This window comes from Odontesthes bonariensis, chromosome 14, assembly GCF_027942865.1.
Source record: "Odontesthes bonariensis isolate fOdoBon6 chromosome 14, fOdoBon6.hap1, whole genome shotgun sequence".
In the NCBI taxonomy this organism is placed as follows: Eukaryota; Metazoa; Chordata; class Actinopteri; order Atheriniformes; family Atherinopsidae; genus Odontesthes; species Odontesthes bonariensis.
Window position 1 is genome coordinate 10,857,781 of NC_134519.1, and position 27,968 is coordinate 10,885,748.

Below are 27,968 nucleotides of genomic sequence, written 5' to 3' on the forward strand. Positions count from 1 at the left end.
CTTTGTGATATTTCAGTTCCAGACTGGCTGATCAGTGTGAACACTCCCTTGTGGATCTGTTGGAGCTGTTTGTGGGTTGTTTTGCTGTTAACCTGTCACACTCTACAGAAAATTAGAGTTATCAAAATTAGCAGGTGAATCGTTTGTATGTAAATTAATTTAAAGAGTAAAAAAAAAACAGACTCCTTATTGAAATAAAACTGTTCTGTTTGACATATCTGAGAAAAATTTAGGATCAATTTAAGCAAGAATCATTTGCAAAAATCAGCATCCGAAGAAGTATTCTAGAGCCATTACTTAAGTGACAGTAAGTATTACATCAGTAATAATCCATTCATCCAACGATTCCAAGTCAGGGTCAGGGAGGGGCGGAGCCTATCGCAGGTCAATTTAGAAACACCAGGTAACCTAACATGCATGTTTTTAGGGGAAGATTATGCAAACTCCACACAGAAAGAACCAAGCTGGGAGTCAAACCTGGACCTCACTGTGCAGACCACCTCACTCATGTAATATATAAAGGTTATACCTGCAAAAAAATCTTCATAAAGAACCACAAGATAATCCCAATTTAAGGATTTTTTAATGCTCCACTTTTGTATGTTAAGCTCTTAAAAAGGTGGCTTCTTGTGATATATTAACACCATTTATCACGTTAAAGTTTTCAAAGTCTAAATGATGAGGTGATGTCTGGAGAAGTTGGTGTATATTGAATGTCTGTGTCTCTCATAAAGTGTTGAAAACAGCAATGTAAGTGTGGTGGTTAGCAGTGACGCCTCACAGCGAGAAAGTTCCTGGTAATTCTGCGGGGAATTTGCAGCTTTGTGATTCTAAATTGATCACAGGAGGGAGTATCCAGCCCCCTGATGTCCCTGGATTGGTTTAGGCAGGTATGGGAAATGGAAATGGATAGATTCACCTTAAGTCAGTGGTATTTGTATATCATCCATTGACTCCTGCTGCTTGACTTCATGGAGTGAGCATCAACATGAAATTATCACTGGGAGTTGTAGAGCAGCAGATTAGAGTCAGCACCGTCTCACTGAGGCAGCAGTGTAGTGATGAAATATGAGTATTCAGTTGTCACATGTGAACATTTTGAGAACAGTTCCTTTAAAGGCAACCAGTTAAACAACTCAGGGGCAGCAGAAAACAAAGTGAGCCACATCTCAGCAGCAGTTTTTAACCTCAGGCGGTCAGACTTTTGAACAGTTGTACTTCAATGAAAGTAGGTGCTGTGGATTGCTTTATGGCTGCTTTTATCATGCTTTCATGTTCTTATTGCAGTCACGACTTTATGGTTAATCAGGTAGTGTTACAATGACTCACAAATAGTGTTTTTCATTGTTGGATTTCTTACTATTTATTGCGCAACTTGGTTATAGTTTATGGGCCAGCAAGAGCCAGTGAAAATGTATATAATTACATTTTATGGTACACTCTACCTTTAAAAATGCATATTATAAATAAAAAAAAAACCTGAGACTGAACTCAAAGCTGACTTAAATTGAGTTTACTCTGTATACACACTGCACTACACAACTGGCATTATTAAGTATACTGCAATGAGGAGAATTCCCCTAAAACAAGGTTTTTCTTTCTTTAATTGTTTTTTTTTTAGTCAAACTAGATCAAATTGAACATTTTCATCACTGTGCATGTGCATGACGTGTGTAACAATATGTAAAAACTATGACGCTGAGCTTTCTCCACTTTTTGTCACAGGCACATAAAAAAAAACACCCGACTTGGACCAATAAAATCATGCTGCTTACTAAATTAACATTAAATTTGATTAGCAACCACAAGTACAATAAAATGATTAAAAGGTTCCAGCTTCTCAGCTGTGAAAAATATCTCGAGGACATAGCTTAAAAAAGTAGTAAAGACTCCCAACACTTATCAGTTTATATGTGAATTATGGATTATAATCATTATCTAATCATCAATTAGAGTCCTGTTTGTAAGAAAAGATCAGCTCACATCATGTGAAGGAAAAGCACTCCTTAATTCAAGGCTCAAATTAAAAGAGGAAGCCCCTAAAAGAAACAGAGAATACGTGTAAGACTTCTGCTTTCTTTATTAAAACCAGCTGTGAAAAACAGCAGCGTGAAGAGAAAACTCACACTCACGCTGACAGTTTTCATTAACAACCTGTTAGTTTAGTAGTTCTAACATTTCATGCAGATAAGACACAAGTTAGGAGATAAGAGCAGCATTTATAGAAGAAGCTCTCTGCACAGGCCCGCCGCCAGTCCATAAAAAGTAAAACACAGAATAAAGCTTGTTTTCATGCTCAGCATCCTCATTGAACCAAATCTGCGCTGGTCACACGATAGGCTTTTTGTCCATTTTGATGGTCTCGTAGGTGTCACTGCTGTGACAGGTCAGACCCTGCAGGACACAAACACGCACACTCACAAATACTGATGCAAGGTTGAAAAAAAAAAAAAACGATTCTGTGAACATTTCCTGCACTGAGCATAAGAGAGATTGTGACAGCCTGCTACACTAGATTCAATTCTCAAAAAACAAAACAGTCCTTTACCATCTGCTGTGCGGTAAGCTGTCACTTTCCCCTCATGTGCCTTTTTAATTGTCTTTTTAAGCATTAGAATGAGAAGTCTCACCGCATAGATGCCTCCCCCAGCGGGTTGCTTCTGTAGGATGGAAACAAAGAGGTCAGCTGACGCTATTATTTTGAAATAAATGCAACTGAAGGCTGCATGTTGCATCACTAAATGCCTTGGAGGACGTCTGCAGATTATTCGATTCACTCTAAACTTTTAAGATCGCTTTGTTGTCAGTGTGCGTGCATTAAAAGCATTTAGCAGGAAGCAGGATTTAACACCAAAAACACAGGTGGAAACTGTGACACTATAAGTAATGTAGGTTGGTGGTCAACTCGAGCTTACAGGAAATGATTGAATGGGGCTGGTTTTAAAGCAGAACTATAACGATGGTGAGAATTTACTACAAAACAAAGCCAAAGCATTATGGAAAAAGCCCATTTTAGATTTTATTGAACCCAATTTTTCCCAACGCTAACACACAGATATACAACTTTAATTTTACCTCCGAGTGACTGGCAGATGTTTTGCTGTCTGGGCGCATCTGACAAAAATAAACAAGGAAAACCACATGACTGACTGATAGATAGAGAATACAGATATTCAAGATGATAAGAATTTTCTTGTAAAATTGTCTGAAAATATGTGGGCTACACCCCTAAATGAGCACAAGTAATATAAAATCTAGCTTAAGAAATATAGAGGAAGTTATGCATAATGTATGACAAAATTTCTCGTAAGTTTCTCGTATCCATCGCGGTGGTGTGTGTTATTCCCGTTTGTCTTACCCTCAGTCTGCAGTACAAGACGGTGAGAATGATGCCGTACAGGATGAGAATCCCATCCAGGATATAGCATACGTTCATGACTCCACCAAGCCCTGTGCACAACGAACACATTTCAGAAGTCATCCTCTGACTTCAACACCGCCAGCAAAAATATAAACGCTTCCTGATGGCGAGTTTTCAGATCTACAGGTTTCTTTGAAGTGTTTTCCCTCTAAATTTCAAGGGTAAGTTTTTCTGATCTACGCCGGCGACGGTGGGACCACCGATCATCTGCGAGATGAGACTCACCTACGAATAAGATGAAGGATCTGTCTGTTCTGTCGCTCCTTTGTCAGGCGTAAAGTCTCCGAGATGAGGCTGTGCCGGCAGCTGTGAACAGGAAGTCCGGGGCTCTCTGTCCGTTTTGAAGCTGTAAAACCACACGCCTACCACAACAACACCCTCCACTCACAGAAGTTCCTCTAACACTTCTGTGAAAAACACTCTGCTTCTCTTTGGTGAAATTCCCATGACAGTTTCAGTTTTACAGCAGGATTCAGGGACGGAAACATTCATGGAGGAAAGAATTCTGACCACAAATATTAAAAGAAGATTCAACCAATTTCTTACTGGGCAGTCAACCTCCTCCTATGATTATTTTCAAGAGATTTCGTCCCGTCCAGCAGCGCCAAACACGCTCAGAAATAAGCAACAAAGAGAAGACTTACAAGGAATAAATGGTTTAATAATGAAAAATACCTAAAACACTATACAAGCTACAGTTACCAAAAGGAAACAAATCTACCATCTTTTTCTTTTTTTTCTCTTTTTTTTTACAAGACACTTGTGTTTTTATAAGTAAAAACATTCAGAAAATTGCATCATCATAACTTAGGCACCTTAAAAATGATAGAAAACAAGTAATTATATTAAAAAAAAAAACAGTTTTTGGAGCCCAAAATATGTCTCTGCATGCATTTTTTTTTAAAAACAAAAAAAGCATCTGCAATCTGATCACTCGGGTGGAACCTCAAACACTTTGGGGCCGGCGTGTGTGGATTCTTTTCAGAAAAATGTAAAAGGGCTTTTTAAAAAAAAAAAAACAGGTCCACTGGAAAGAAAGAGCGAACAGGCGAGCGGTGGCTCAGCAGAGTTCGAAGTACATAAACCGGAGGAGCTGAAGTCTCAGCACCTGCAGAAAGAGGAGTCTGCTGCTCCTCCAACGCCTGCGGAATAAGGCCGACTTAAGCTCATTTCTGCTGGCGGACACAAGGCGAGGGCGGCGATCAACTACAGCTGCAGAGGAGCGGCACAGAGGAGTTACAATCACACGTCTAGTTTGGGGATTCTGTGGATATGCATGAAATATAAAACTGTGAGAAGTCCGATCTCAGTGAAAAGCAGAGCTGCCTGATCAGGATTTCCTTTCGAGTACATAACACAGAGAGGTATAACTAAACACATTCACAACCGGTACTACACTGTGATTATCAGCGTGTTGTGTGGATTTAACACCATTGCATTCTCTGTTTTTATGAAGCAGTGAGAGCAAAATATGACATTTTTAAATTAAACTGGTATAAGTTGGAAAAATAAAAAACACTTGAAAAGTTTAAAAACAGCGCTGACTAACCACATCAAGTGGTCTTTCTTAGCAGATGGATCTCTTTTTATCTATCCTTAAACATCTTGTGAACTACTTAGTTTTTTTCTCTGCAAGTTTGAGCTGACTTAACTAAAAAAATAAAAATTACCCGAAATTAGTGGAAAATGTTCATCCCCACCTCACAGAATCAAAGTTTGTCGGATCTCATGACTATAAAATGTTCAACATTTTTTGTCTGATAAAATGGTCGAATTATTTAAGACCTGAAGGCAGCATTTCATACGTCTGACAAACATCCCACCTGGACTCTGACTCAAAAATACATTTTGTGGCTCGCTGGTGTGCAGGTGTTTGTTAAAGCAGAACTTTAACTTTCTGTCGTGTTTGCTGAAACCGTCTCTATGCACTGCTTCCATGAAGCCTTCGCAGGAGGAGGGGCTTCAGGTGCAGGGCTGAAGCGCAGCAGAGAGGGAGGGGGGGGGGGATAAAAACCCACCTTATTCTCAAGATATCTACTTTAATGAAGGCCGTGAAACGTTGCTGACAGAACTCAGATTTAGTCCACCAAGCTGCAGACAATCTGTAGCTTTTTTGCATAAGTTGCTTGAGATAGCAGGAAGAGAAAGATTTTTGATGACACCTGAAAACGTCCAGCAGATATTGTCCTATATTGAAATTTTGCAGAATAAACCGGGTGATGCCGTTTTTATTTTTCATATTGTCAACAAACCCCATAAAGAGAGCCAAAACCAACAATTACCTACCAATCCGACCAGTTCTTTTCTGTATGCTCAGCAGCCAGATTTAACTCATTGCTCTAAACTGTAAACTTCAATCGTTCTGAAACTTTTTAAAAACACACCCGAGTCACAGCATGAACACACAGTATTCACTTTATTCTGGTCAAACGCGCGCACACACACACACACACACACACACACACACACACACACACACACACACACACACCACCCTGCTGCCAGAAATACTCACCTCCGTTGCCATAGCATCTCCAAATAGACTACAATATACTTACCAGCAGCACTTACTCATATTTTGTAGAACATTTGCCAAAAACTAGTGCCCAGAAATAATGATTATTATGAGCCATTTTAGGCCCTTAACAAAAAGAATTTGATCCAGGAAGTTCTGTCTCCTCTTGGTAGATTTGTTGACAATAAAAAAAATTAGAACACCAGGTTTGTGTTTTAATATCTTTGTCTAAAATACCGGTGGAAAATGTTTAGTTCTCCTGCTGATGATGGACTGATGCTAACAGTACAAAAAAAAAAAAAAAAAAAAGGCCAGTGTGAAATAAACAAAAGCTTCATATTTAAACAACTGTGAACATACAGGAGTTTGGAGAAGTCAGGAATGTACACCCATTCTTCTTAACAGTCACATGAAAACAGACATCAACTCACTGCACGTAATGCTACATTCTGTAGGTTAAAACAATAAGTCACTCCGAATGCAAACAGCAGGTTCTCGTCGTGTCGGAGAGAAAACTTTGAGAGAACCAGGAGGCAGTGACACACCAGGCAGAGCTGAGGCCTGTTTTTTAAGGTAAGAGGAAGTGACAGCTGTGATGTAAACCTCCTTCTCTGGTATTCATGTGTTGAGTCAGCATAGTGAAGTAGTTCAGTGGTTACAGCAAAAGGAGAAAAAAAAATAAAAATCCCCCTTTGGACAAAAACAAACAAAAAAAAAAAAAAAAAGGATTTTTACAGCGTGTTGCAATGACAACACAGACATGGAGGTCAAGGCATCTGTTCATTTCCTGGGTTTGGACAATCATTGAGCTGATCACAGTTTGATGGCGGAGCATCTGTGACGAGCGGAAATGCGGCGCTCTTCTCCTTGAATGGTTCCTTGGTAACAGAAAGGGGGGGGGGGGTGACTGGACGACGGTGGAGTAGCCTGCTGCATCTCGCAGAGGAGAGGAGAAGCTCTGCCGGACGCCTTCACACCGAGGTCTCCGACTGAAGCCTCATGACGAACTTGTGGCTCTTTGGGTCGATGAACTCCTCCCCGAGCCGCAGGAAGGGGAGAGGCGTCACCGTGACCACGAGGGAGAAGTCCAAGCGCCGCAGGGAGAAGACGAGACCCTGACGCAGGGCCGAGGTCACCGGCTCCTCGCTCACCAGAGTCCACTGGCGCCCTCTGCCGGTCTGCTGCTGGTACTGCACGGTGGGGCCGGGGCTGAGGTAACGCTCCAGGAAAGCCTGACAGGGAGGACTTAGAGGTTAATCGTCATGGAAAAACAAGTTTACAGTGAGTTCATCTGCTGGTGGAAAGCCCGTTTGATTTAGTGCTTTAATGACATGCACAAGTATCTAAAATGTTTCCTACCATACACTTCCATCTTTTATTTATTCTGTTCTTCCATTTTATTGTTAATTTATTCCTAGTTTTTGTAGTTTTAGGTTTGTTGTATCTTACGGCCTTTTTGTTTTTAGTTTTAGTTTTTTTTTTTTTCACAGATACATTTGACCTGTGATCTATTATTCAATTTCCTTTTGGGATAAATAAAGTACCGCTTCATTTCATTTCATTAGATTTAAGAGAAACTGTATTTGTAATCGTACAAACAGATTTAGGTTAGGTTCAACATTTCAGTCTCATTTCATGCTGCTCACCAGGTCCACGGTAGTTTGTTTCAGTTTCCTTTCATGAACATCAAACCTACGGCTTTTCTGGAAAACTGTCCAGGTCACTAAAAGCCTTTATTTCTCAGAAATAAAGAAACTAGAAGGCATGCAATTAAACTCGTTTGTTAGAGTTAAACCTTCAGCTTTCATTGTATGATGCAGTATTTGTATTCTGTTGCATTCTTTATATTGTATGTATTGTAAAATGCAGCTTACATCATAATGCAGAGAGAATGTATTTAATAAATGGTTACACGAACACTTATGTATTAAGTTTCCTTAATTGGGTAGGTTGAAAACTTTACTTTTTCTTGTACCTGGCATTTATACTCATTTGATTTGTGATTAACTGGATAAAAGAATAGTATTAGAATATAATCATCTTCACCTCTGAGTTACAGCAGTGCAAAGTCACGTATGAACATTTCTTTGTGCTAATAATCTGAAGGCTAATGCACTTTGCTGTAGGGGATACTATGAAGATGGTCAAACTGCAGACCCAGAGCGACCGCTCCACAGAAAATATAGACCAGACTTCTGTAGATGTAGCTATAATTGCACAGACACCTTTGTGTTGCCAAACTCTTTCTTCTTAACACCTTCTGTGTTTGCCACAGATCATATTTGTGGCAGCAGACGTGTGAACATGTGCAGGAGGCAGAACAACCCTTTCTTAAGTTACTGCATGTAAAAACATTTGAATTGCCAATTCTTCTGTGAAAAACAAAAACTAAACTTCTATTCAGATGCGTCTGCAGAGAGTTTTTATCTTCCTGAACTGCAGCCGGTGACTGCGTTCCTTGTTCTGCAGCTCTGATGCACTTTGTGTAGCTGCACGTGAACGAATAACTGCTGCAGAAAAAGCAGAACGAGGACCCGAATGTGAGACTAACTGAGGAGGCAGCTGAAAAATAAAGTGGCAAACTCACCTTGGGCGTCATGTTATGTGTGATGCAGAACTGCAGGTGTGTGAGGATGCTCTCCATGCTGTGGAAGGCCTGCTGGCGGGTGGTTCTCAGGTACTTCTGCATGGCCCGGGCCATGGGAGCGAAGATAGCTTGAGCTGCCTCCCGAGGGTCCATCACCTCTCGGGGGTGTTTGGGGGACGAGGCCACCTCTTCCTCGTGGAGACGTTTAATGTGTGTGAAGGCCTCTTCAACAGCCACAACCAGCCTACAGTAGAGAAATAAGAGCGCTACTTTAACACACTCCAGCGGCAGTTTGGCTTAAAGATGGTCGATTAATGATGACAAACACAAAATTACAGCAAAGAACAGAGGATGAAACCTGAAATTCATTTTATTTTGCTAAAAACATCAATATCTGTTGGATTTAAGGATCTTGTGGCTAAGGTCAACACCCAACCTTTGGTGGAGCGGATGTTCTGCAGAACCTGAGCAACGTCAATGCATCAAAAGTAGGACTGTGTGATTCACAGGCAAAACAAGACTGTGAGTTTGGGGACTGTTTCTTCAGTTTTTTGGCCCAGAACAGCCTTTTCAATCTTTAGCTAATTGCACACAAACACCAGAGTCCTGAAACGCTCCTGAGATGTTCCAGAGCGGTGGCATGTGAGAACACAAACGTCCACAACATTTGCTGCAAACGTCTTGTGGGGATTTTTCACCCAGTCAAAAAAAAAAAAAAAAAAAAAAAAAAAAAAAAATTTAAAATAACCCCAGGACATGCAAACTTAGCAGCAAAGATTTAAGAGCATTTACTGGCTACGGAGTGAGTTGAGTGCAGACTGTGAATGCTGGCGAGAGCTGCTGTTTATTCTCCTTTCAGCTGACATTTCTGACCTTTTCCACTCGCTATTGTGGATACACTCAGGCACACAACAATGGTCGCCAAGGAGGCTAAACTGCTTCTGATAAAACACAGGCTTTCTGCCTCCTCTGCGACAAACACTCGGCCAGCTTCTCCAGCAGAAAGTTCCCCGCTGTGACAAGTTTGAAGAGCAACTACAGAAAAAGACGGGAACAATCCGTCCTCACATTCTCATGGATGTGTCTGGAGTTTGCGTGTGAAATCGTTTTTTGTGTTCTCACGCGGCGCGATGTTTCTTAAAAGCTTCCGTATTATGGATAAGTAAACATCTGCAGGCCGCAGCAGACAGCAACAGGCGGCTAATACCGGAAAATTATCTGCAGATGTTGGAACAATTTAGAAACAAATGATTTATCATGGGTCATAAAATGAAACTGCACAAATCTCTCAGATGAAAAATAGAAGCTGAATTCTGGCCTAATTTTGTTCTTGCAGAGCTGATCTTACACACTGCTCTCATGCCAGGTGTGACTGGCAAAAAGCAGTGACATCTGGATTTAACAAAGCAAATGATCCGAGGTTCAGTTGTTCAGGTCTACATTCAGAAATATTATAAACCCCAAAAGATTAAGTCAGCTGACCACTGGAGTACAATAACGACCAGAAAAAAAATGAATGCAACTTTGGACAGATATATACGTAGACTTAGTTTAAGTTTATCCAAACTAGGCCACTGCAAATATGTGCAGTGATAGAAGCTAAAGGTGGTCAGAACCAGATGGTGTATGTTCATCAACACGAGGAAGGTAAATCCTCCAACTGCGTTAAAGACAATTAAAATGCAAAGTGGCTGGGAGTCCCGTGAGTTCAAATAAACAGTCTGCATCATGCCGATGCCGTACAAATGCATAATAATACCGCTAATGCACAAAGTATTTCGAGTTTCTTTTCTCAAACTTTCATTTAAACGCCACACTCAATCTTTTCAGCAAGTTAAGATTAAAAATTGAGGATTTATACAAAACAGACAATTTCCCATGGACGGCAGGAAGTGTGTAAATGTGTGCAAACTTCCCGGTAGTTTAGGATTATGATGATTTCGTCTACAGACACACTTCTCCCTTCACTCTACAGGAGGCCACAGCGTGGCGTCACATTGTGTCGGCATCTAACGCTTGATGCATCTGACACCCGCTGAGTCGGGCTAGGACTGGGAAACAGGGCAGATTCCCAGATTTATATTAATGTAGATTTTATGAGCTGCCACACAGGAAAATGACTACAATGAAACTTTTTTTAACCAGTCTTGGCGTTTTTAACTGCACTTTTATTGATTTGGTATATTTCCTGTTAATTCTACTCTCAACACCACTGATCTCTTGAGATATCAGTATTAATTGAATGCACTGTGCTGTTATGGCCCAGGTTACCAAACAGACAGGTCACGGTGTATTGGCTCAATACATTCCTGAAGAACAATAACTTTACTTGGCAATTAAAAAGACAGGATCAGTGTTGAAATTGACAGTTAAACGCATCATTCAAGATGGTTATGAAATATTTGTCCTGCTGGTCTGCTGCCATTTAATAAAGGTTTCTTTCATTCAGCTGACAAACTTGTTGATTGATTTCCCAGCAGCCAGAACAATGAGAGCAGGTAAAAACAGGACCGACTTGAGATGTTTGGATAAAGGCTTAAGTCAAATTCTTGAAATAAATGTGCTGGAAAGACTTTAATGATATTCTGCTGTTCCAGCAGCTCCGTCAAACACGCCTTCATATTTGCTTTGCTCGTCACTGCATGCCTCAAAGGGCTCCTGGTTTTAAACGCAGGGAGGAGCAGACGGAACGACATCCAGGTCAATATAACAAAGGAAAAAGAATTAAAAAAAAAAAAAACCATGATAAACAGGTTCAGACTCACAGTGAGCTTTCCCAGGTTTCCCTGCTCCTCACACAGACTCTCACATCCTGTCTGCCTCACTCTGAACTCTACAGATTCTCTCACATCTTACACCACAGTGAGTCTCTGCATGCGTTGATGTAAACACAATCTGCAGCTGATCAGCATGTGCCGGCTCTGACCTGGCCTTGCGTTTGCGGGTCCTGCGGTCCATCTCGGCCTCCTCGTAGTAAAACTCATTGTGGGAGTTGTCTCTCCGCCTGGCAGCCGCTGCTATCATGGCGCGCGACTGTCCTGTGGAGTTATTCGTGGTGTTCTCTGCAAGACAACACACACGCAGAGGGAGAAATGATCAAATCAAATTTAAATAAAATAATTTAAATGAATTTAAAAACAAGCAACAGTCCAGATAAATTCAAAGATATCGTGCAGATTTCATGCATAGACACATGAGAACAGAAATGTTTTTAACCTGGATTTAAAAATGTCTCCATTTGGTGAAAGTTTAATCTCCACTGGCAGTTTGTTCCACTTGTTTGCAGCATAACAGCTAAATGCTGCTTCTCCATGTTTAGTCTAGACTCTGGACTGGACCAGCTGACCTGAGTCCTTGGATCTAAGAGCTCTGCTGGCTTTATATTCTCTGAACAGATCACAGATGTAAACCATCAGCAGGCTTTTAAAATCTATTCTGTGACTGACTGGAAGCCAGAGTAAAGATTTTAAAGAGAAAGATTTAGTGAAATGCATTTCAGGTATTTATTAACGCTAATATCCAGGTGAGAGAAGAACAATCGGGTTTGAGTGATCACAGGTAGATTCAGGCAAAGCTCATCTCATGGGCTGGTGATGCAGTTGTGTTGCATGACTGCCATGTGGTTCTGATGCAGACCAATGAGTGCCAGTCATTATAGAGTTACGGATTAAAGGCGGGCGTCAGAGACGTAATGAGGCTGTATTTACCATCCAGGGAGTAAACCTTGAAGCCGGTCATCTTCTTGGACAGGATGGACTTGGGCAGGTTGAGCAGGGCGGGGTTGTAAACGGAGAAGTCGCTGTAATAACGGTCCAACACCCAGACAGCTGCCCGCTGGATGCTGAAACACAGCGTGTTGCTCATTAGTGTCACGGTAAGAGCAGGTCATACATCAGGCTTGCAAAATGCAGCATAGACACGGTCACACCTACTGATGACAGCATTAGAAACTGACTCAGTTGTTTGGAGTATTCCAAATCAAACTATCATGCCCAGCGAAGCAAGGCTCATGAGTTTCATTATTCTTTTCATTTAAAAGTTATTACAGAAAAAAATACTGACGTAGGGTACAATTGAGAGACTATAACAACACTGAGATAACTTGTCTTTAGCAGTATAGCTTAAAGTGATACTCCGGAGTAGATTCAACCTGGGGTCATTTGAACCGTGACATCCAGCCAAGTAGCCCACCCAAAGTTTTTTCGATATTGGCTGAACATCAGCTGAGTTACTGAGTTATCCCGAATAGCTTCGTACAAGGGTTAATGGATCCTGGCAGTATCTCCAAAATCACCACACTAAAATCACATGCCATGACACCAAACTTCTACAGTAGTACAAATATGGTCTGTACTCACAAAACGATGCATTTGGAAGTTTGTACATAGTCCAGGAGTTTATTATTATCAACACAAGCCTGATAGCTTCTCTTCTACTGTAGACAACAAAGCAAGGCTGCTCAATTTCTCCATTGATAAAATAAATTCACAACTCTACAACATAAAAATTTATAAAAAAAAAAAAAAAAAAGCATGTAGAATATAGCATATACTTTGTTGTCTACAGTAGTAGATCAACCCTCATCTTACTTTGAAGCTCCCAGATTAAGGAAGTGATGTCGACGCAGCTTTAGCAGCAGAAAAGCTATCAGGCTTGTGTTGATAATAATAATAAACCTGGGCTATTTACAAACTTCCAAATGCAGCTGCCACAGAGGTCTGATTATTTTCGTCCCTTTTTCTAAATACATTGTATAGATTTCTCTCAGGATAGACGGACCATTTCACCCAGTATTACAAAATGTGTTTCTGAACAGGATTACCTAACATGTCTTTAATTCAAAGCAGCCATTGCATGGGATTTTTTTAAGCAATGTAACTGCACATCTCAGGCGCTGTTCATGTCTTTGACCCGTCTGCTGAGTGATCCAGTCACGAGTGGAAAAGGGCAGGTTAAAAATAACTCAGGACCGTTTGAGATCCCACATTCAGAAGTGCTACGGCCCACATATGAACTGATGACGTCAGCAGTGCATTAACGTGCATCAGCGAATTCAACACAACGCACGAGGTTGAACATATGCGTTTATGAGCAGTATCTCAAGACGTGGAAACACATTTCAAAGGCAGATATGAACCGATTCATTTGCTATTAGAGCCGTCCACTATTCAGAGCAGAAGAGCTAGCATCCATGTCAATGACAGGCGTCCTGAAGGTTCAGGGTGACTTTTACTGTCAAAACAGCAACACAACCATGAAGAAAACTTTCTTTCTTTTTCTAATGTTACCACTGCTGAACACTTGTCACTCCGCAGTCAGTTTCACAAACCTGAGGTGGCCCACGTTGTAGAACTTGCTGGCTCCATCCGTGCTCCGGACCACCTTAAGGCAGAAAGCCGGCTGCAGGTGTCGGACCTCCAGCAGCACCAGAGCCAGGTACTGGATGAAGAGCAGGGCGTCCACCAGCGAGGCGGCATACTCCACTATGCCCCTGTAGTCCCGCTCCCTGGGCTCCAGCACCCGCACGCCATAGAACAACCAGTACGACGCCACGAAAAGGAACACCAACACCATCAGCAAGCAGCGGAACACGAAGAAACGCGGGAGGGTGGCGCGGGGAGGGCGGAGGAACAGCGCCCAGGAGGATATGAGCAGAACCAGCAGCTTGAAGGCGAGGGAGACATAGAGGCCTTCACATGGCGTGCCGCAGGGCTCCAGGGCGTCACGCCACAGCACCTGCGGCAGGATGAGGAAGGCTAGCGGCGTGACCAGAGCGAAGAAGCTCAGGCAGCCTCCCAGTATGGGGCCAACGAAGCGCTTGCATTCCAACGGGGTCGATTCCTCCAAATCTTTGGTGACGCGGGTCAGGTCCTCATTTGAGAGGCTGTGCTCGGAGGTGCCGGTGACGACGGTGGTGGTTTCTCCCCAGTTATCATCCTGAATGACACAGAAGATTAAAGCAACATTAAAACCTTCACTAAATAAAACAAAAAAACACGGAAAACAGGTTTGTGTTTGGTCTTTTTACTCACTTAAAGGTGGGGTAGGGGTTCTTTTTCTGGAGCATTTTTTTACATATTGCTTAAAATACTCTTCACACCCCCATTGCAACCAATTAATTAAAGGTTTTGACACAAATATGAAAAGTTTTAGTGGCCTCTAGAACAAACAATCCAGGAAAAACACTATCCAATCATACTGAACGGACCGTTAACGATGATTGGATTCTGATGCCATCTATCAAACTGCAATCTCCTCCCTCCCCCTCCTTCCCTCTGTGCGCGTACCCTGCTCCGTGAACGAATTACGCGTCCAGAAGCTTGGCAGGCAGCTAAACTAGAGCCAGCTTGGCTAGCACCTAGCATTATTAAACGGTTCATTATGATGTTGAAAGGTATTTTCTTACCTGTGAATCCGCCATGAGAAAAAGTTAGCCAAACCAATCAATGCTTGCTCTCAGAATAGCGCTCGTGCACCTTCGTGCTCGGAAACAAGCATTGCTCGTTCATGTACTCTAGAGGCGTGGCTTCGGGGGGAATTCTGAATAAAGGGGTTGGGACTATTGACCTGTGTATTTTCAAAATGCAGCTTCGCTGTACTCAAAATCCAGGACCTCCTACCCTTCCTTTAACAATTCCTTGCCAGGAATGGTGACAGCTCGGTTTCGCTTACTGTGTAAACAAATGCCTCTTTGCTATTTAAATAAAAAGGCCCCTCTTCACTTCATCCAGAAGCAAACAGACCTCGTCAAGCTGCTTACTAAAAAAAAAAAAAAAAAAAAAAAAAAACTAAAAACAGGGCTCTATGCTTAAAGTAATGCGTCTTCTCTATTCAAAGACTCCGGTTCCACAGATGTCAACACCTGCTCTTTCCCTGCTGACAAGCACTGAGAAAAATGACTGACCGCTCCAACGCAACACAATTGAGCCGCTGAAAGAGTACAAGAGCCCACTTTCACAGCCACTTTAGAGAAATTTATCAACACCGCTTCGCCATGAAGGAAAACAGCTGCGGGGGTCACGGTTTCCGTGTGAGGTACAGAGCAGACTGCGGGTTAATAAGCACCCTTTGATCTGAATATCTATCCAAGCACAAAATAAGTAACATCAATAATTCAGAGTGTAAACTCAGGCGACAGTAGCGACTAGCAGGATGGATTTTATAGAACAACACAAGCTAGAAATCAGTTTACACCTAAGGCAGCTTTTAAAGGAGCTGAAACAAACCGCAGTGGCATAAGATTTCACCCGATTGCTGACGGAGGTCGCGCATGATGAATAAGTGTGACTTTGAAACGTAAAAAAACTTTTAAGTGAAAACAGTAACTGACCCTGTCGTCTCCACGTGTCGACTCTGCGTCCAGAAGCGGCTCTCCGGGAGTTTGTATTGTGACCGATTTGTCTCCACGACTGCCGCTGTCACGGCTCTTAGAGCGATGGCGGTCCCTCCGGTCCCTGAGGGCAGAAGATGAACAGGGTTGAAGGGTTGTGCTCCCTCCCAACAGCGTTGTGGCATAATTCAAAATCATTACACGTAACGGGACATTCTGCTGTTGGTTATTTGGCCTATATTCCAGACCTCTCAGGTCATCTGGATCCGGTCTTCTATCAGTTCCCAGAGTCAGAACCAGACATGGAGAAGCTGCATTCAGCTTCTATGCTCCACATGTCTGGAACAAACTCCCAGAAAGGCTCAGATCAGCTGAAACACTCAGTGTGTTTAAGACACACCTATTTTCAGCTGCATTTGAATAAAGCTCCAAATCTGAAGCTTGAGTTTCAAAACGTAATCACATTTTAACTCCTGATTTTGTCTATTGTTCTTATTTCTTTCTTTTTTGTTTAAGATTTAAATCATGCTTTTTATTTCTACCGTTTTAATGTATCTGTAAAGCACTTTGAATACAAATAAACTTGCCTTGCCTAAAGCTTCCTTAACTACATGGATCCAGTGGTTAAATACCTGGACATGACTTGTTGAATTATACTGCAAACAAAAACACTCGCCTTTATGTCTTGAACAGTATTTTTTTGCCCGTCCAAATATAATCATGCAGTTTTTAAAACCCAAAGCTGTTGTCCCTAATTTAGCCGATTATCTATTCAACCAATCTGTGTTTCAGCGTGTGCCAACAGCTCGTTACAACGACGCCCTGTTATCCCGTTTAACCCACCTGTGTTTTCGGGAGCTCCTGGAGTGGGAGGACTTGTACGAGTAGCCCGAGTACTGCGACTCGTTGTCCATGTCTCGGGTCAGCAGTGAGCGGGCTTTCCGAGCCCCGCCTCCTCCTCCTCCACCCCTGCCGAGCTGCTCGCCGACTCCTCCCAGCTGACTCTTGCGCTCGGAGATGGACTTGGTGGAGAGAGCCAGGGGCAGCTTGAGCAGGTCAACCTTGCTCCTGAGGGAATCTATCTTGGAGGTCGATGGGGAAGGAGCAGGAGAAGGGAGGTGGGAGAGTGGGGGGAGGCTACAGAGAGGAGGAGGAAGAGGGCCGGGAGAGGATGATGGGTAGGAGAGTGGCAGCGGGGGAGTTATAAGGTTGCTGAGATCTGAAAGAGAAGGGTAAAGATAGAGCAGAGATTAAAACTTGTGTCAATCATGCCGTCATATGTTGTAGAGAGCACTTATATGCCAACCTGAATATACTGAACTGAAAATACACATCCGGGTTTATATTTATATCACATTTTCCTGCCCGAGCTTCCTGCCTCCAACTGCTATCACACCAGACCATCTACACTGATGAAAAACACGCTCCCCAGAGTCTAACGTCAATTTGCTCAAAGTTCTTTCTCACACTGCACATCAGGACAAGTTAGAAGAAGAAAGGCATCATTTAAAAACACTGCCTTCACATCAGACATGTACACAGCATGTTAAAAGGCTTTCTAAGGAACGTGCTGGTTTAGAGTTAAACTGTAGACCCCCAGAAGGAAGGAAGGAAAAACCAAAATGATTTTTTATGTTATCAGCAACAGGAAACACTTGTGCTCAGTTCAACGCATCAACGGGTTTTTCTCTTTGTCATGAAGTTGATATTGTCCGTTTAATGAAAAGCTTCTTGTGATACCAACCCAGAAACGACAATTCCACTTGTGCTCTTCTCAAAACAACTAAAAAGCTTTCTCTGGGAGGTCTATTTTTATATCCCCAAGCAGATCAACTATAGAAAATGGTGCCACTTGCTCTTTAGGAGGAATGAGAAAAATTATCCGACATAATTAAAGAAAACAGTGATTTTATCAATACAGGAACTTGTCAGTTTTAAGGTGCATCTTGACCAACGGCACCCAGAACCGTTGGGTTCAGCCTGGGGGCTTTTTCCCAGGAGCTGAAAGAATATTTCTGGCTCTGTTGCATTTCCACTGAGGTCTGAAGTTCAGGGTGGATCTGAATGTTGAATTCACAAACAGAAACTACTATTCCTTTACCCCTTAAAGTTAACAGATTTAATGAGCTCTTGTGGATGTTAAAGCTAAGATGACCGAGACAGAAATATGATAATAAAACGCTGGGAGTTGTCAACCAATCAGAAATGTTCAGTGCTACAAAACCCAGTAATACCTCCCTACCAGGGTCCTTTCTGGGGCTTGAATTTACACCCAAGAATTCCCTTTGTAGCCCATGGTTCCCGTGATCAGAACCCCTAAAAGACCCCGTTTCCTGGAAAAGTTTCTGCAGCGGAAATGAAGCGACAGTCTCATCACTACAGGCTCTTCTTATTTCAGGTGTTTTGTGTCTAAACTTCTTTCTCCTCCTGCTTGCGAGTAGGAAATCAATCTTTGCAAAACATCCCGAAAGATGCTTCAGATCCTAAACAAGTGGAGGAGAGAGGTGGCTTTCAAGACGAGTTATACGTGGGAATAGGGTGCACAAATCCTATTAATGCTCGTCTAACGGATTTAAAACATACAACAACTGACATTAAACGCAGCTCTGGATTAGTTCGATTTAGTTGTCGACTCTTTAAAATGTCAGCTTCAAAAGAAGTTGGTCTCATGTCATGAATACCTGTTTTTGCTTTTCCCCTCTCTTTGAAACCTGCGTCACAGGTGTGAATGACTAATGCAAAAAGAAGAGATGAGGAGAGGACTCAAGAATGTACAAACTGGGAAATGAGAAGAGGGGAACGCCTTCAGGGAGAGCAACCAATTTCTCTGAGATTCCTGGATAGCGTTCACCGGGGCCTGATGACTCTAGAGCTTCACTGCCATGATGAAACTTCAAGATTTTGAGACGTGACTGACTGACAACAAAACAAATGTGGAACAGACCAAATTAAATCAAACCATATTTGACCCTTTTACAAAAGAATAATGTTGGCCTTTATGCTAAACCCCATTAACATCATCTACTGGTGCAAGTTTCTCATTTATGACTTTTGTGAACTCCCTCTCTTCACCGGAATATAACATTTCTAAGTAATTTATACCAAAAACATTTAATATGTTTAGTCCAAGCAAAATAAACGATCGTGATTAAGTTTATTTGCGTTCTGATTAGATTTTCATTTGATGTTTTATTTGCTAAAAAAGTCAAAAGAGAGAAAGAAGATGAACCATCACAACTTTCTAAAGTCTCAGGATATGGGTTTATATATCTTTTAGGTCCAAACAAGAACCCTAAATTAAAAAAATACTGGATTTAAAATGATAGAAAATAGAAAAGCAGCAGATGAACAGGAAGAAGTCCGACTTTTCCTTTTGAAAGGAGGAAAAAAATTTTTTCAGCCCTGATTTACCAATTAAGTTTGTCCATGTCACAGTGTTTTCAGCTTGTAAAAAATATAACTGAGGAGATCATAAAAATAAAGAAAACTAGTCCCTTTGAACTACCAGGATCAGTATCAGGTTTCATGAGGGTACGTCAAAAACACGGTTGGCTTTATTATCCGAGCGTGATGTGAAATGATGCTTTAAGAGTGTGTTTATTATCCACTGTGGGAGTCTCACCCTGGCAGACTGTGTGCTGTGATCCATCCACACTTACACCCATTAACCCCCAAACGGAGGCTTTGGTTTCGCCGTGTGTGCTTAGATCAAGTCTTCCAGGTCTCGGCCGAGGTTAATCATCACTCGACTGTATCTCCTCTCCAAGAAGCGAGCTTTAGCCCGAGTTTTGCTGCAAAACAATGGCGGCCATATTGGATTACTGTGTTTTCACTAAACTCGCCTGCCCTCTCCCTCCTTCTCGCCAGCTCGCATTCCCTCCCTCACACCCCTCGTCCCCTGGGAAACGGGGCCTCTCCGCTGCCATGGCGATGAAAGAGCGTGCTCAGATGGAGGTGGGGGGGGATTGGAGGCTGACAGTTGCCGTGGAAACCTGACCTCACGCCGCCCTCTGCCAGTCTATTCTCCAGGCTGGAGGAAAAACCTCCAAAATGAAAACGTTGGCATGACGGATGTCGGACTGTCAAACGCTGGTTAATTGATAAAGGGAGGGCGTAGCTCGCTGGCTTTAAGTGGCCCTCTGAGGGACACTGAGAGGGACATTAGCTGCCATTTCCCGAGTGAGGCTTCTACGCGCCATCGGCAACATTGAATTCAAGATCCACTTCCCTTCGAGCCAAATACTGTATTAATCTGTCACTGGTATTTCTGTCAGGCTCTCATTTAAGAGTCCCTGTTCCATGGCTGAGAACCATTACTCTTCAGCAGACCAGAGACGATTTTGGAGCCTTGAAGCCACATGCAAAACCTCAACACCATGTTTTTTTTCCGACCGCACATTTCAAATGACTAACAGCCTCCTCCTGGTGCATCATCATCGGCTTTTATCTTGAGCAATGGCAGAGAAATGAGCAAAGACAAGATATCTGCAACAGAGAGAAACCCGCTCTGTGAATGTCACACAATGTCAAAAGATCCTACATTAGGGATTAAGTCACACTATTTGATTTAACACCTGATATACCACATAAAAGAAGCTGTGACAGATGTTAGTATCTTTCCCTCTAGATATCCATATATATATATATATATATATATATATATATATGGATGATAAGATACTCAGACAAGCCACATCCTTTGTTTCCAGGGAGACAACAAATTGAATCTAAACACTGCTTTAATTTACCGGAAGTTCAGCTGCGACATGCCCTCCCAGACTCAGAATTTGCAGCTGAAATAACAATCCTGTCTGGCATTGATGTTTATCCCACCACCTCCTGAAAATATCAATTAGGCAATTACAGCAGTTCTGGCTGGATTTCAAAGCACCGACACGGAGAGTTAAAGCAGCATATTTACCCGTACACATCTGAAATTCCAACGTGAAAAAATGAAGACACACAGAGAGTAGCTCTGTTTGCATTTCAAGATAATTACCGGGATGACTGTCGGTCAGCTGCATCCAAGTAACATCGCAGGCAAAAACAGAATTATTCCACAGGGAGTCCATGTGCATCTAAATGCCTTAGCGAGAAATGACTGGGGCAGAGGATAGAAATCTGACTTTCTGCAAGCGAAACTCTAAAGACCCACCACAAATGTGTTGGATCGAGCTTTTACTAAGGCGACAGGACTAAAAGACAAGTTATTTAAGACCAACCGTCTAGATTTTGAGATAAGTTGTATGAAAAGGAAAAGGATTGTTCTTCCAGGAACCATAAACGAAATCCAGTGATAGTTTAAATTCACGTTAATGTGAATAAGAGCTCAGTTAAGGGAAATGTTGTAGAAACATAATGACTTCTGATGACAGGTCACAGTGTCAACAAATACCCTAAAGACCACAAACGTCCTCACCAAACTGAAACGTTTAAAAGCAGAATCCTGCTCTGCAGCAGACTTTGACGGGGAGCATTACTCAATAAGCTGGATTAGTTTGACCACCCGACTACGAGCAGAGAGAATATGGTGTTCTGTTTTAGGATAAACTATAAAAATACTCTTACATGTGGCAGTCACAAAACCTTCTACAGCGCAGTGATGAGACGTGGACGCCTCCTCACAAAAGTGTGCATTTCCACATGGTTACCTCAAGGCTGGGCGACATAAGCATGAATCCTGTTATAATAAACTCCCCAGCGCCTTAATATTATCATAATAATAGTAAAAGGTGAAGCAAAAGACGGATTCACTGTTGTCACACCATTGCAAATCATCACAGAGAGCATTTCATTTCAACATCTGCTGTGAATAAAACTCAAAGGTCCGGACACATGAAGGGTCCCGCGGGTTTCACTGGGAGACCAACAGGGAATAAATCTAACCCAACTCTACACAACCTACACTCGTCACACCGAGTTTAAAGAGACGAGCTCTTTCCGTTTTTCTTTTGAAAGTGGGTTTGACGATAACCCGTGAGATAAATAAAACTCTTTCCTGTGAACATGACATCACAACATTTGACCTGCCGTTCACAGAACGAGGCGCATGTGCCTGGGGACAGATCCGTCTTTGTTATCAGAGCCCGCCTGAAGCTTCACCCTCTCAAAAGTAACAAAGCCACACCTCAACTAAAGGAAACTGGTGTGGAATCACAAGGGATCAATACTTTTTTTTTTTGATCGGACATTTTATATAAAGTAAGCTGGGGCTGCTAAAAGTTTCAGCCCAAACCAACAGCTCAGTCTATAAGAACGGAGAATCGAAAAGGTAGATAGCTTTGCCTTGTGCATTTTCCTTACCTTCATCATTTGAATAAGCCCGTCTGTCACCCTATCTGTTTCTCTGTTGGCCTGCAAGTGAGAATATAACAACATTTGATCTACAAAAGGTGTGGTGCACCAGTGAGAAGGATTAGGTTTCCTATTCATCCCTCTGTCCTATGGCCTAGTTGAAGGACCTCACCAGGACTCCTCTCTTTGCCTTCAGTTAACGCTAAGCTCACCCTCAGAGTGTAAAAGTAGGTCTGAACACAAGTCTGCTCTGTACAAACATAGCCTGTCTCTGCATGTACTACTTCTCTTGTACTGTGGGTTTTTTCCCTACTTTTTCTAAGTACACAAATATTTAATTTCTCACAGTTTGGCTCAACATTTTCACTGAAATCTTCACCTTTCTCTTAAGTGTTGGGAGGATTCAACAGGGCAGACCGCAGCAGGCCGCTCCAGTGGTCCGCGTTTGTGTGTGGTCTGAGATTAAACAGCGATGACGTCAGGCTTCCGGCCTGCTGGTGACAAGGCCGGGCAGTTTTATGGATTAAACCAAAGGGCCTGCAAAGACATTCAATGCCGAATGCACTGGCAACTCGGAACAAAGACAACTGCCTCCTCATGAGAAAATAAAAACACAGAGTGACACAGAATCGCACGAGGAATCTCCTTTATCCAATAAATATGCCATTTTTGAGTCATTTTGGAGTAGGATAAATATAAGATTAGTGGTATTAGCACCTTCAAGTCCTATATTTTTGCTTCAGATCAGAGCGATTGTCTCCTCTAATATCTCCCTTCTCCATTTAGTTCAATATTAAAACCCACAGCTGCGCTTTTTAACTAATCCTACAACGTCAACATCAGTAAGTTCTCCCAGAGTGAAACGCAACTGTCGGGTGTCGTCTCTCTGAAAAAGGCCTTTAATTGATTCAATTTTCCATACGCAGGTTAGATTCTCTTAAGCCAAAAAACAGACACAAGAGGAAATGGAGCCATCCGGTTTCCTATCAGCCCATTTTTATTCTAAACAACAGCCTGAGAGGTTTTTTTATTCGAGCCTGACCAACAAATCAGCCAAACAACATGAAAACTGATATGATACAAGGACTTACTGCATTATAATTAGTTTCACTGTATCAGTAAACGCAGCTGAAGCCACATGTGGCCGAGTAAATATCACAGCTGAGTCAGGCCGGGTCTTCACAGTTCGTTCCCAACTACTCCGTCAAATATATGGCAGGAGAGCCAATAAAGAACGAGCCCGTTAATTCCTGTTTCTACTCTTAAATACTGTAGTTTGGGAACACCAACCCAGTCAAAATGAAGCGTGTCCAAACTTATGACTGCTACAATATACGTAAAACCAAATGTACATTTACAGCCCAAAAGATGGAATTAGAATGATTTGCTTAATAAAAGTCAACTATCAGGCAAATGTCCGCCTAAATATTAGTGCCTTAAGCGCTTTTCTCTTCGTCCACTTTGGTCAAGACGGAACCAGTAAACTTCTGGGTGGACTGGAATGAACTTTGGTCAACGAATGTATCGGTTTAGCCTTTAAAAACGGTCATCTGGCCAAAGTTTAGGTCACTCAACTCAGCTGTGGCCTGCTACACAAACGCTGCAAAACAGACCAATAAGTCTGAATTAACCTTAAAACCAGACATATTTCTTTAGATAATGTACATATCTTTGTGTAACCAAAACCTTAACATCAGCAGAACTATCAGAGAAGATATCGGGTCATCTTTGGTAAGTAAAGTCCTGTTTCCTAACATTTCACTTTAAAGACAGACTGAAACCGGTCCTGAAACTCGCAGTTCTTGTTTACTGATTCTATGATCAGATATTTTCTGGTTCATATTAGTAGAGCTACATATATCAGAGCTATTTCACGTCAAATATCTTCAATGGCTTTTTTTTTGTTTGGTTTTCTTTTTCATAGTCCGGAATAAAGTCAACAAAACAATCGTCCTCAATCTGACAGAATATCAAACATGAACTCTTATCAGACCAGAATAATGTTGATTCAATGCCTTTACGTCTGGTTTCATTTACCCCCGTCTATCTGTTCTGTATCTGACATTTTAACAATGATGTAAAGCAACTATGTGGCAAACTGGAAGAGGCTTGGATGTAAGCGCTATGCCATTAAAGGCCAGTTTGTTCACGCTGCTCAAGAAAAAAAAAAAAAAAAAAAAATGTAATTCACGCTAGTTATTTTACTTAAAATATGCAGCTCCATTCCTGTGGCATTCAATACGGGCAGATGTAACGTTTTACAACCTCCATTTCCCCGAAGGCAAAAAGAAATCAAGCTGTCATCATCATTTCTAAGCCGCTGGCAGCGGGACAGCAGCTGTCAGGGAGGAACAGCAAGCCGGGACATCTCTGAAATGACCAGCTCCACTCAACAGCCATCTGAGGCCAGATCCACCAACTGTGAAAATAAGCATGCACACACCCAGGCTGCAACAGGGGAAGAGGCTCACTAGTGTGGCAGGGCCACACACACACACACACACACACACACACACCACTGACCACCACCCACGGTCGCCTCTGACAACATGAGTAAAAAACCAGCAGAAAACAGGACAACTGCTACTGTCAGCTTTAAAGCACACATGGTGAGCAAACTTGAGCAGGTGTGTGACTCTGAGTGTAGAAGTCTAACAGGGTGTGAATCATCAGGCCAAATCTTCTCATCCATCTTCATATCCAAACAGAGTGCTACAGGGACAGGAAGCGGCTCAGTGGGCTGAGATGGATGCGATTCATCATCTCAGAGCATCGGAAAACTGTTGCGTTACCGATTCTTCTGCTCATTTTTTTACTCTCTATTCAGCCTATCCGATGTCAGAAGATTCTGCTCTCGTCTGGAATAATCAAAACCGAAAGGTTTTAAAGAAAAAAAAAAAAAGATAAATTACCATGTAAATATACGGCCAAAGTAGATTGATTTCCAACTTCAGCCTCACAACAAGACAGTTTAAAAAAGCCTCTTTAAAGGTTGTCAAAGAAAAAGTAATAATAATAATGAGAAATGTCTTTAAAACCACCTTCAAGAACAAGGATTTTGCTAATTCTTTAGGATTTACAGATGTAATTAACTGACATTTTTAAACCATTTTCTGCCTAGGATTAGAAAAAAAAAAAAAAAAAAAAAAAAGCAAAAATTGTCCAGAAAAGGAACCACTGATCCCAAATAGACAATATCTTTAATTTGCCTTTAAATGAGTGGGTCTGAAGGGGCGTAAATGTTGAAAGCTGCACTAGTTCAGTGTTGAAGAGGTTTAAGAACAAAAAACGTGAAACATCGGTGTGTCTAACGTGTGTTTGCATGGTTTTTAAATCGCTTTATTTTGAAACTCGTGAGCCGAGGACATCACGTTGGGCTTCTCATAACTATGTTTCAGTTGTTTCAAACGACGGCAAAAATAAATGTTCTACATCCAATTAGCTTTCAAATGACATTAAAGTAACAAGGAGCCTTTTACAATGTGCCCCCCTCCTCCTTCCTCAAAAGACACTAATTAAATTGTTTGCCTCTTACACAGTTCTGAAGCATTTAGTTTTTATTTTCAAGTATTTCTGAATCAGACTTTTAAGGTTGGTTTTCGTGTCGATGTAACTTGTTCAGGGTTTATGCAAACGGGACAATAGTGTAGATAGTTAAACTGTAGTCAAACAGAGGTAAACAGACAACTATCTAAAGAAAAAAACTAATCAGATCCTGGTTACAAATACTCAAACATCAGGGTCTGATGCTTCACTCCAAATATCTTTAGGCTGGACAGACAATTCTGGAAAGTCATCTTGAACTGATTTGGATTTCTTTCAAATTCATCACTTTATTTTCTCAATAGTGGCTTAAAGTTGGTTTGTTTGGGTCCTACTGAACAATATCAATCATGAACCAAATAAAAACTGAACAGTCATCTGCAGTGAACTGGCTACATTTCATGATATTACTGGAAACTCTTTCAGTGCACCGAACCTCTGTGTTTATGTTCTGTTTTCTCATGAAAATGAAGCAACAAACAGTCACGTGGGTTGAAAAATCACTCACAAAGTGCCCTGCGTGGGGGGGATTATTATGCAGTTTCACAAATAAAGCAGACTTTTGTCTTCGCTATGAAATGAAGAAGCTTTAAAGCCAGCAGGTATTTGAATGGCTCATTGAAGCTGAGGTAATCAGGGCCTGTTTCTGCTGCAGCACCATTATCCTGTTTCAGTTTGAATTTCAGCCACCAGAAAAGCGCACATTTCATAACACTCAAGTGTTGCCTGCGGTAACATGGATCAGGAGTCAGGCTGCATCAATAATTCAGCAATATTCCACATGTACAAAGAGCAACCAGGAGACCAACTTACTGTGAGGTCCTGCTGCGAATAAGAAATGTTGTGCGACCTACAAAATCAAAAAAAGGAGGGTGCTGTAGGGAGACAGGACAATGGGAGACTCCCAGGCCCCAGCAGTGGCGCAAATGATGCCAAATGATCCCACTGCTCGTTGCCTTTCCTTCCACAAAACGAGAAATGAATGGACGCGGCGGATTTCCCACCGCGTCCCACACACAAGGCAGAACATTCAAACCCTTCGGCCTACATTCAAACTGGACGCGCTCATTCCCTCCAGGCGCATCTTCTCTGCCTCCTTTCTTATCTTCTACTTACGCGGAGAGAATGAACGCTCTTCCTTCCACGTTTAAAACCGGTCCACAGAGCTACGTGGCCTCCGTGAGAACAACAATAGGGCCGCTGAGGGTCTTAAACTTCCCTGCGGTTTAAAAAAAAAAAAAAAAAAGGCGACCATCGCGTCCACTCGACTATTGTTTGTGGAAACCGGAGATCTCCGGCGCCACTATTCCTCCCCTTTCGCTCCGCGCTACGGCAGCGCACAAGCACCCATATCACCACCACCGACCTTTCAAGCGCATTATCCGCAGGAAAAATACTACTTACTTATTCCAAATCGTCCACTCAGGTATTTGCTCACTTTCCACTTTCTCTCCACTCAGCCGTAGCACCGCGCGCCCCGCCTCCGCTCCAGATTGGCCCCTCCTCTGGTTTCCCCTGGGGGACAAGGCCCGAGAAACGGTGTGGTTCAGCCACAGCACATCTATTACCTCACAGTCACACTTCGCAATCATTTCAATCTAAAAAAAATCTACATTTACTGGACTAAACCAGCCAAAAACAACACAAATGTCAGGTTTCCTGAAGCCTTCGAGTGGATTTCGATGCAGTTTTTTAAATAAGAGCGACTAAATCAATTAGAGAAACACTGTTGTCAGATAAACTGCTTCATGTATGCATACAATATGGACAAATCTGCTCTTTAAGAGTAAAAAAAAAGGTATAAAAGTCTAAAAAGCAGCATTTTTAAACCACTGGTTATATCTCAGTGATTTGATTTCAGCTGATCTTTCAGTCTGTAAGCTTAATCAAGCTTTAGTTAAAGATTTTATACTTTTCTTTAGCTCATGGTCATGTTCTAATAACACATGAGGACAGTTTTATAACTAACTATAACACCAAAGAGGATGGTCCATTATATTACTCTGTTTTTATGGTTAAATGATTTAGTGTCCCTTGTTATAATTCCATTACTTTCATCCCTTTCTTTCTTCCTGTTTCTCCTTCTGAGCTTTTCCCTGCAGAGAACAAGCGTCCACAGGTTTGATGTGTGCGTCACAAGATAATCAGCAGAATAAAATAGGCATATGATAGTGTTATGTAATCTTTTTTTTTTTTTGGTAATGCTCTATAATCTCTCTTGAAGCTGCTGAAGGGGAGAAAAATCCCTTAAATCTGAACCCAATAAAAAGCTGTGGGT

General features: G+C 41.9%; 2 protein-coding genes across 3 annotated transcripts; both read right to left on the reverse strand.

The window, feature by feature from the left end:
• Positions 1-2,062: 2,062 nt before the first annotated feature.
• On the reverse strand, positions 2,063-3,963 carry fcer1gl (Fc receptor, IgE, high affinity I, gamma polypeptide like). Its single transcript, XM_075482820.1, has 5 exons — positions 3,647-3,963; positions 3,359-3,450; positions 3,076-3,114; positions 2,631-2,660; positions 2,063-2,394 (listed from the first exon to the last, which is right to left on the reverse strand). The coding sequence occupies exons 2-5, from the start codon at positions 3,434-3,436 to the stop codon at positions 2,329-2,331; spliced, it is 213 nt and encodes a 70-aa protein (XP_075338935.1). The 5' UTR covers positions 3,437-3,450; positions 3,647-3,963; the 3' UTR covers positions 2,063-2,328.
• Positions 3,964-4,061: 98 nt separating this feature from the next.
• On the reverse strand, positions 4,062-27,173 carry LOC142398699 (vang-like protein 2). Of its 2 annotated transcripts, none has more exons than XM_075482818.1 (8): positions 27,095-27,173; positions 16,697-17,072; positions 15,854-15,977; positions 13,853-14,460; positions 12,231-12,364; positions 11,450-11,585; positions 8,524-8,767; positions 4,062-7,168 (listed from the first exon to the last, which is right to left on the reverse strand). In XM_075482818.1, exons 2-8 carry the CDS (start codon positions 16,765-16,767, stop codon positions 6,908-6,910), a joined length of 1,578 nt encoding a protein of 525 aa, XP_075338933.1. In that variant the 5' UTR covers positions 16,768-17,072; positions 27,095-27,173; the 3' UTR covers positions 4,062-6,907. The 2 variants fall into 2 exon arrangements, with proteins under 2 accessions (XP_075338933.1, XP_075338934.1); XM_075482819.1 differs by lacking the exon at positions 27,095-27,173 and adding an exon at positions 26,807-27,079.
• Positions 27,174-27,968: the final 795 nt, after the last annotated feature.

Bases quoted from the DNA above. Each gene is read 5' to 3' on its own strand.
- fcer1gl (XM_075482820.1), bottom strand. From the start codon at position 3,436: ATGAACGTATGCTATATCCTGGATGGGATTCTCATCCTGTACGGCATC. The intron at 3,115-3,358 runs GTAAGACAAACG...TATTTTTGTCAG, and splicing joins TCTTGTACTGCAGACTGAGG to ATGCGCCCAGACAGCAAAAC. The intron at 2,395-2,630 runs GTGAGACTTCTC...TGTGTCCTGCAG, and splicing joins CTGGGGGAGGCATCTATGCG to GGTCTGACCTGTCACAGCAG.
- LOC142398699 (XM_075482818.1), bottom strand. From the start codon at position 16,767: ATGGACAACGAGTCGCAGTACTCGGGCTACTCGTACAAGTCCTCCCAC. The intron at 14,461-15,853 runs GTCAGTTACTGT...TGTGTCATTCAG, and splicing joins CGACACGTGGAGACGACAGG to GATGATAACTGGGGAGAAAC. The intron at 12,365-13,852 runs GTTTGTGAAACT...GCTGTGTTTCAG, and splicing joins TACAACGTGGGCCACCTCAG to CATCCAGCGGGCAGCTGTCT.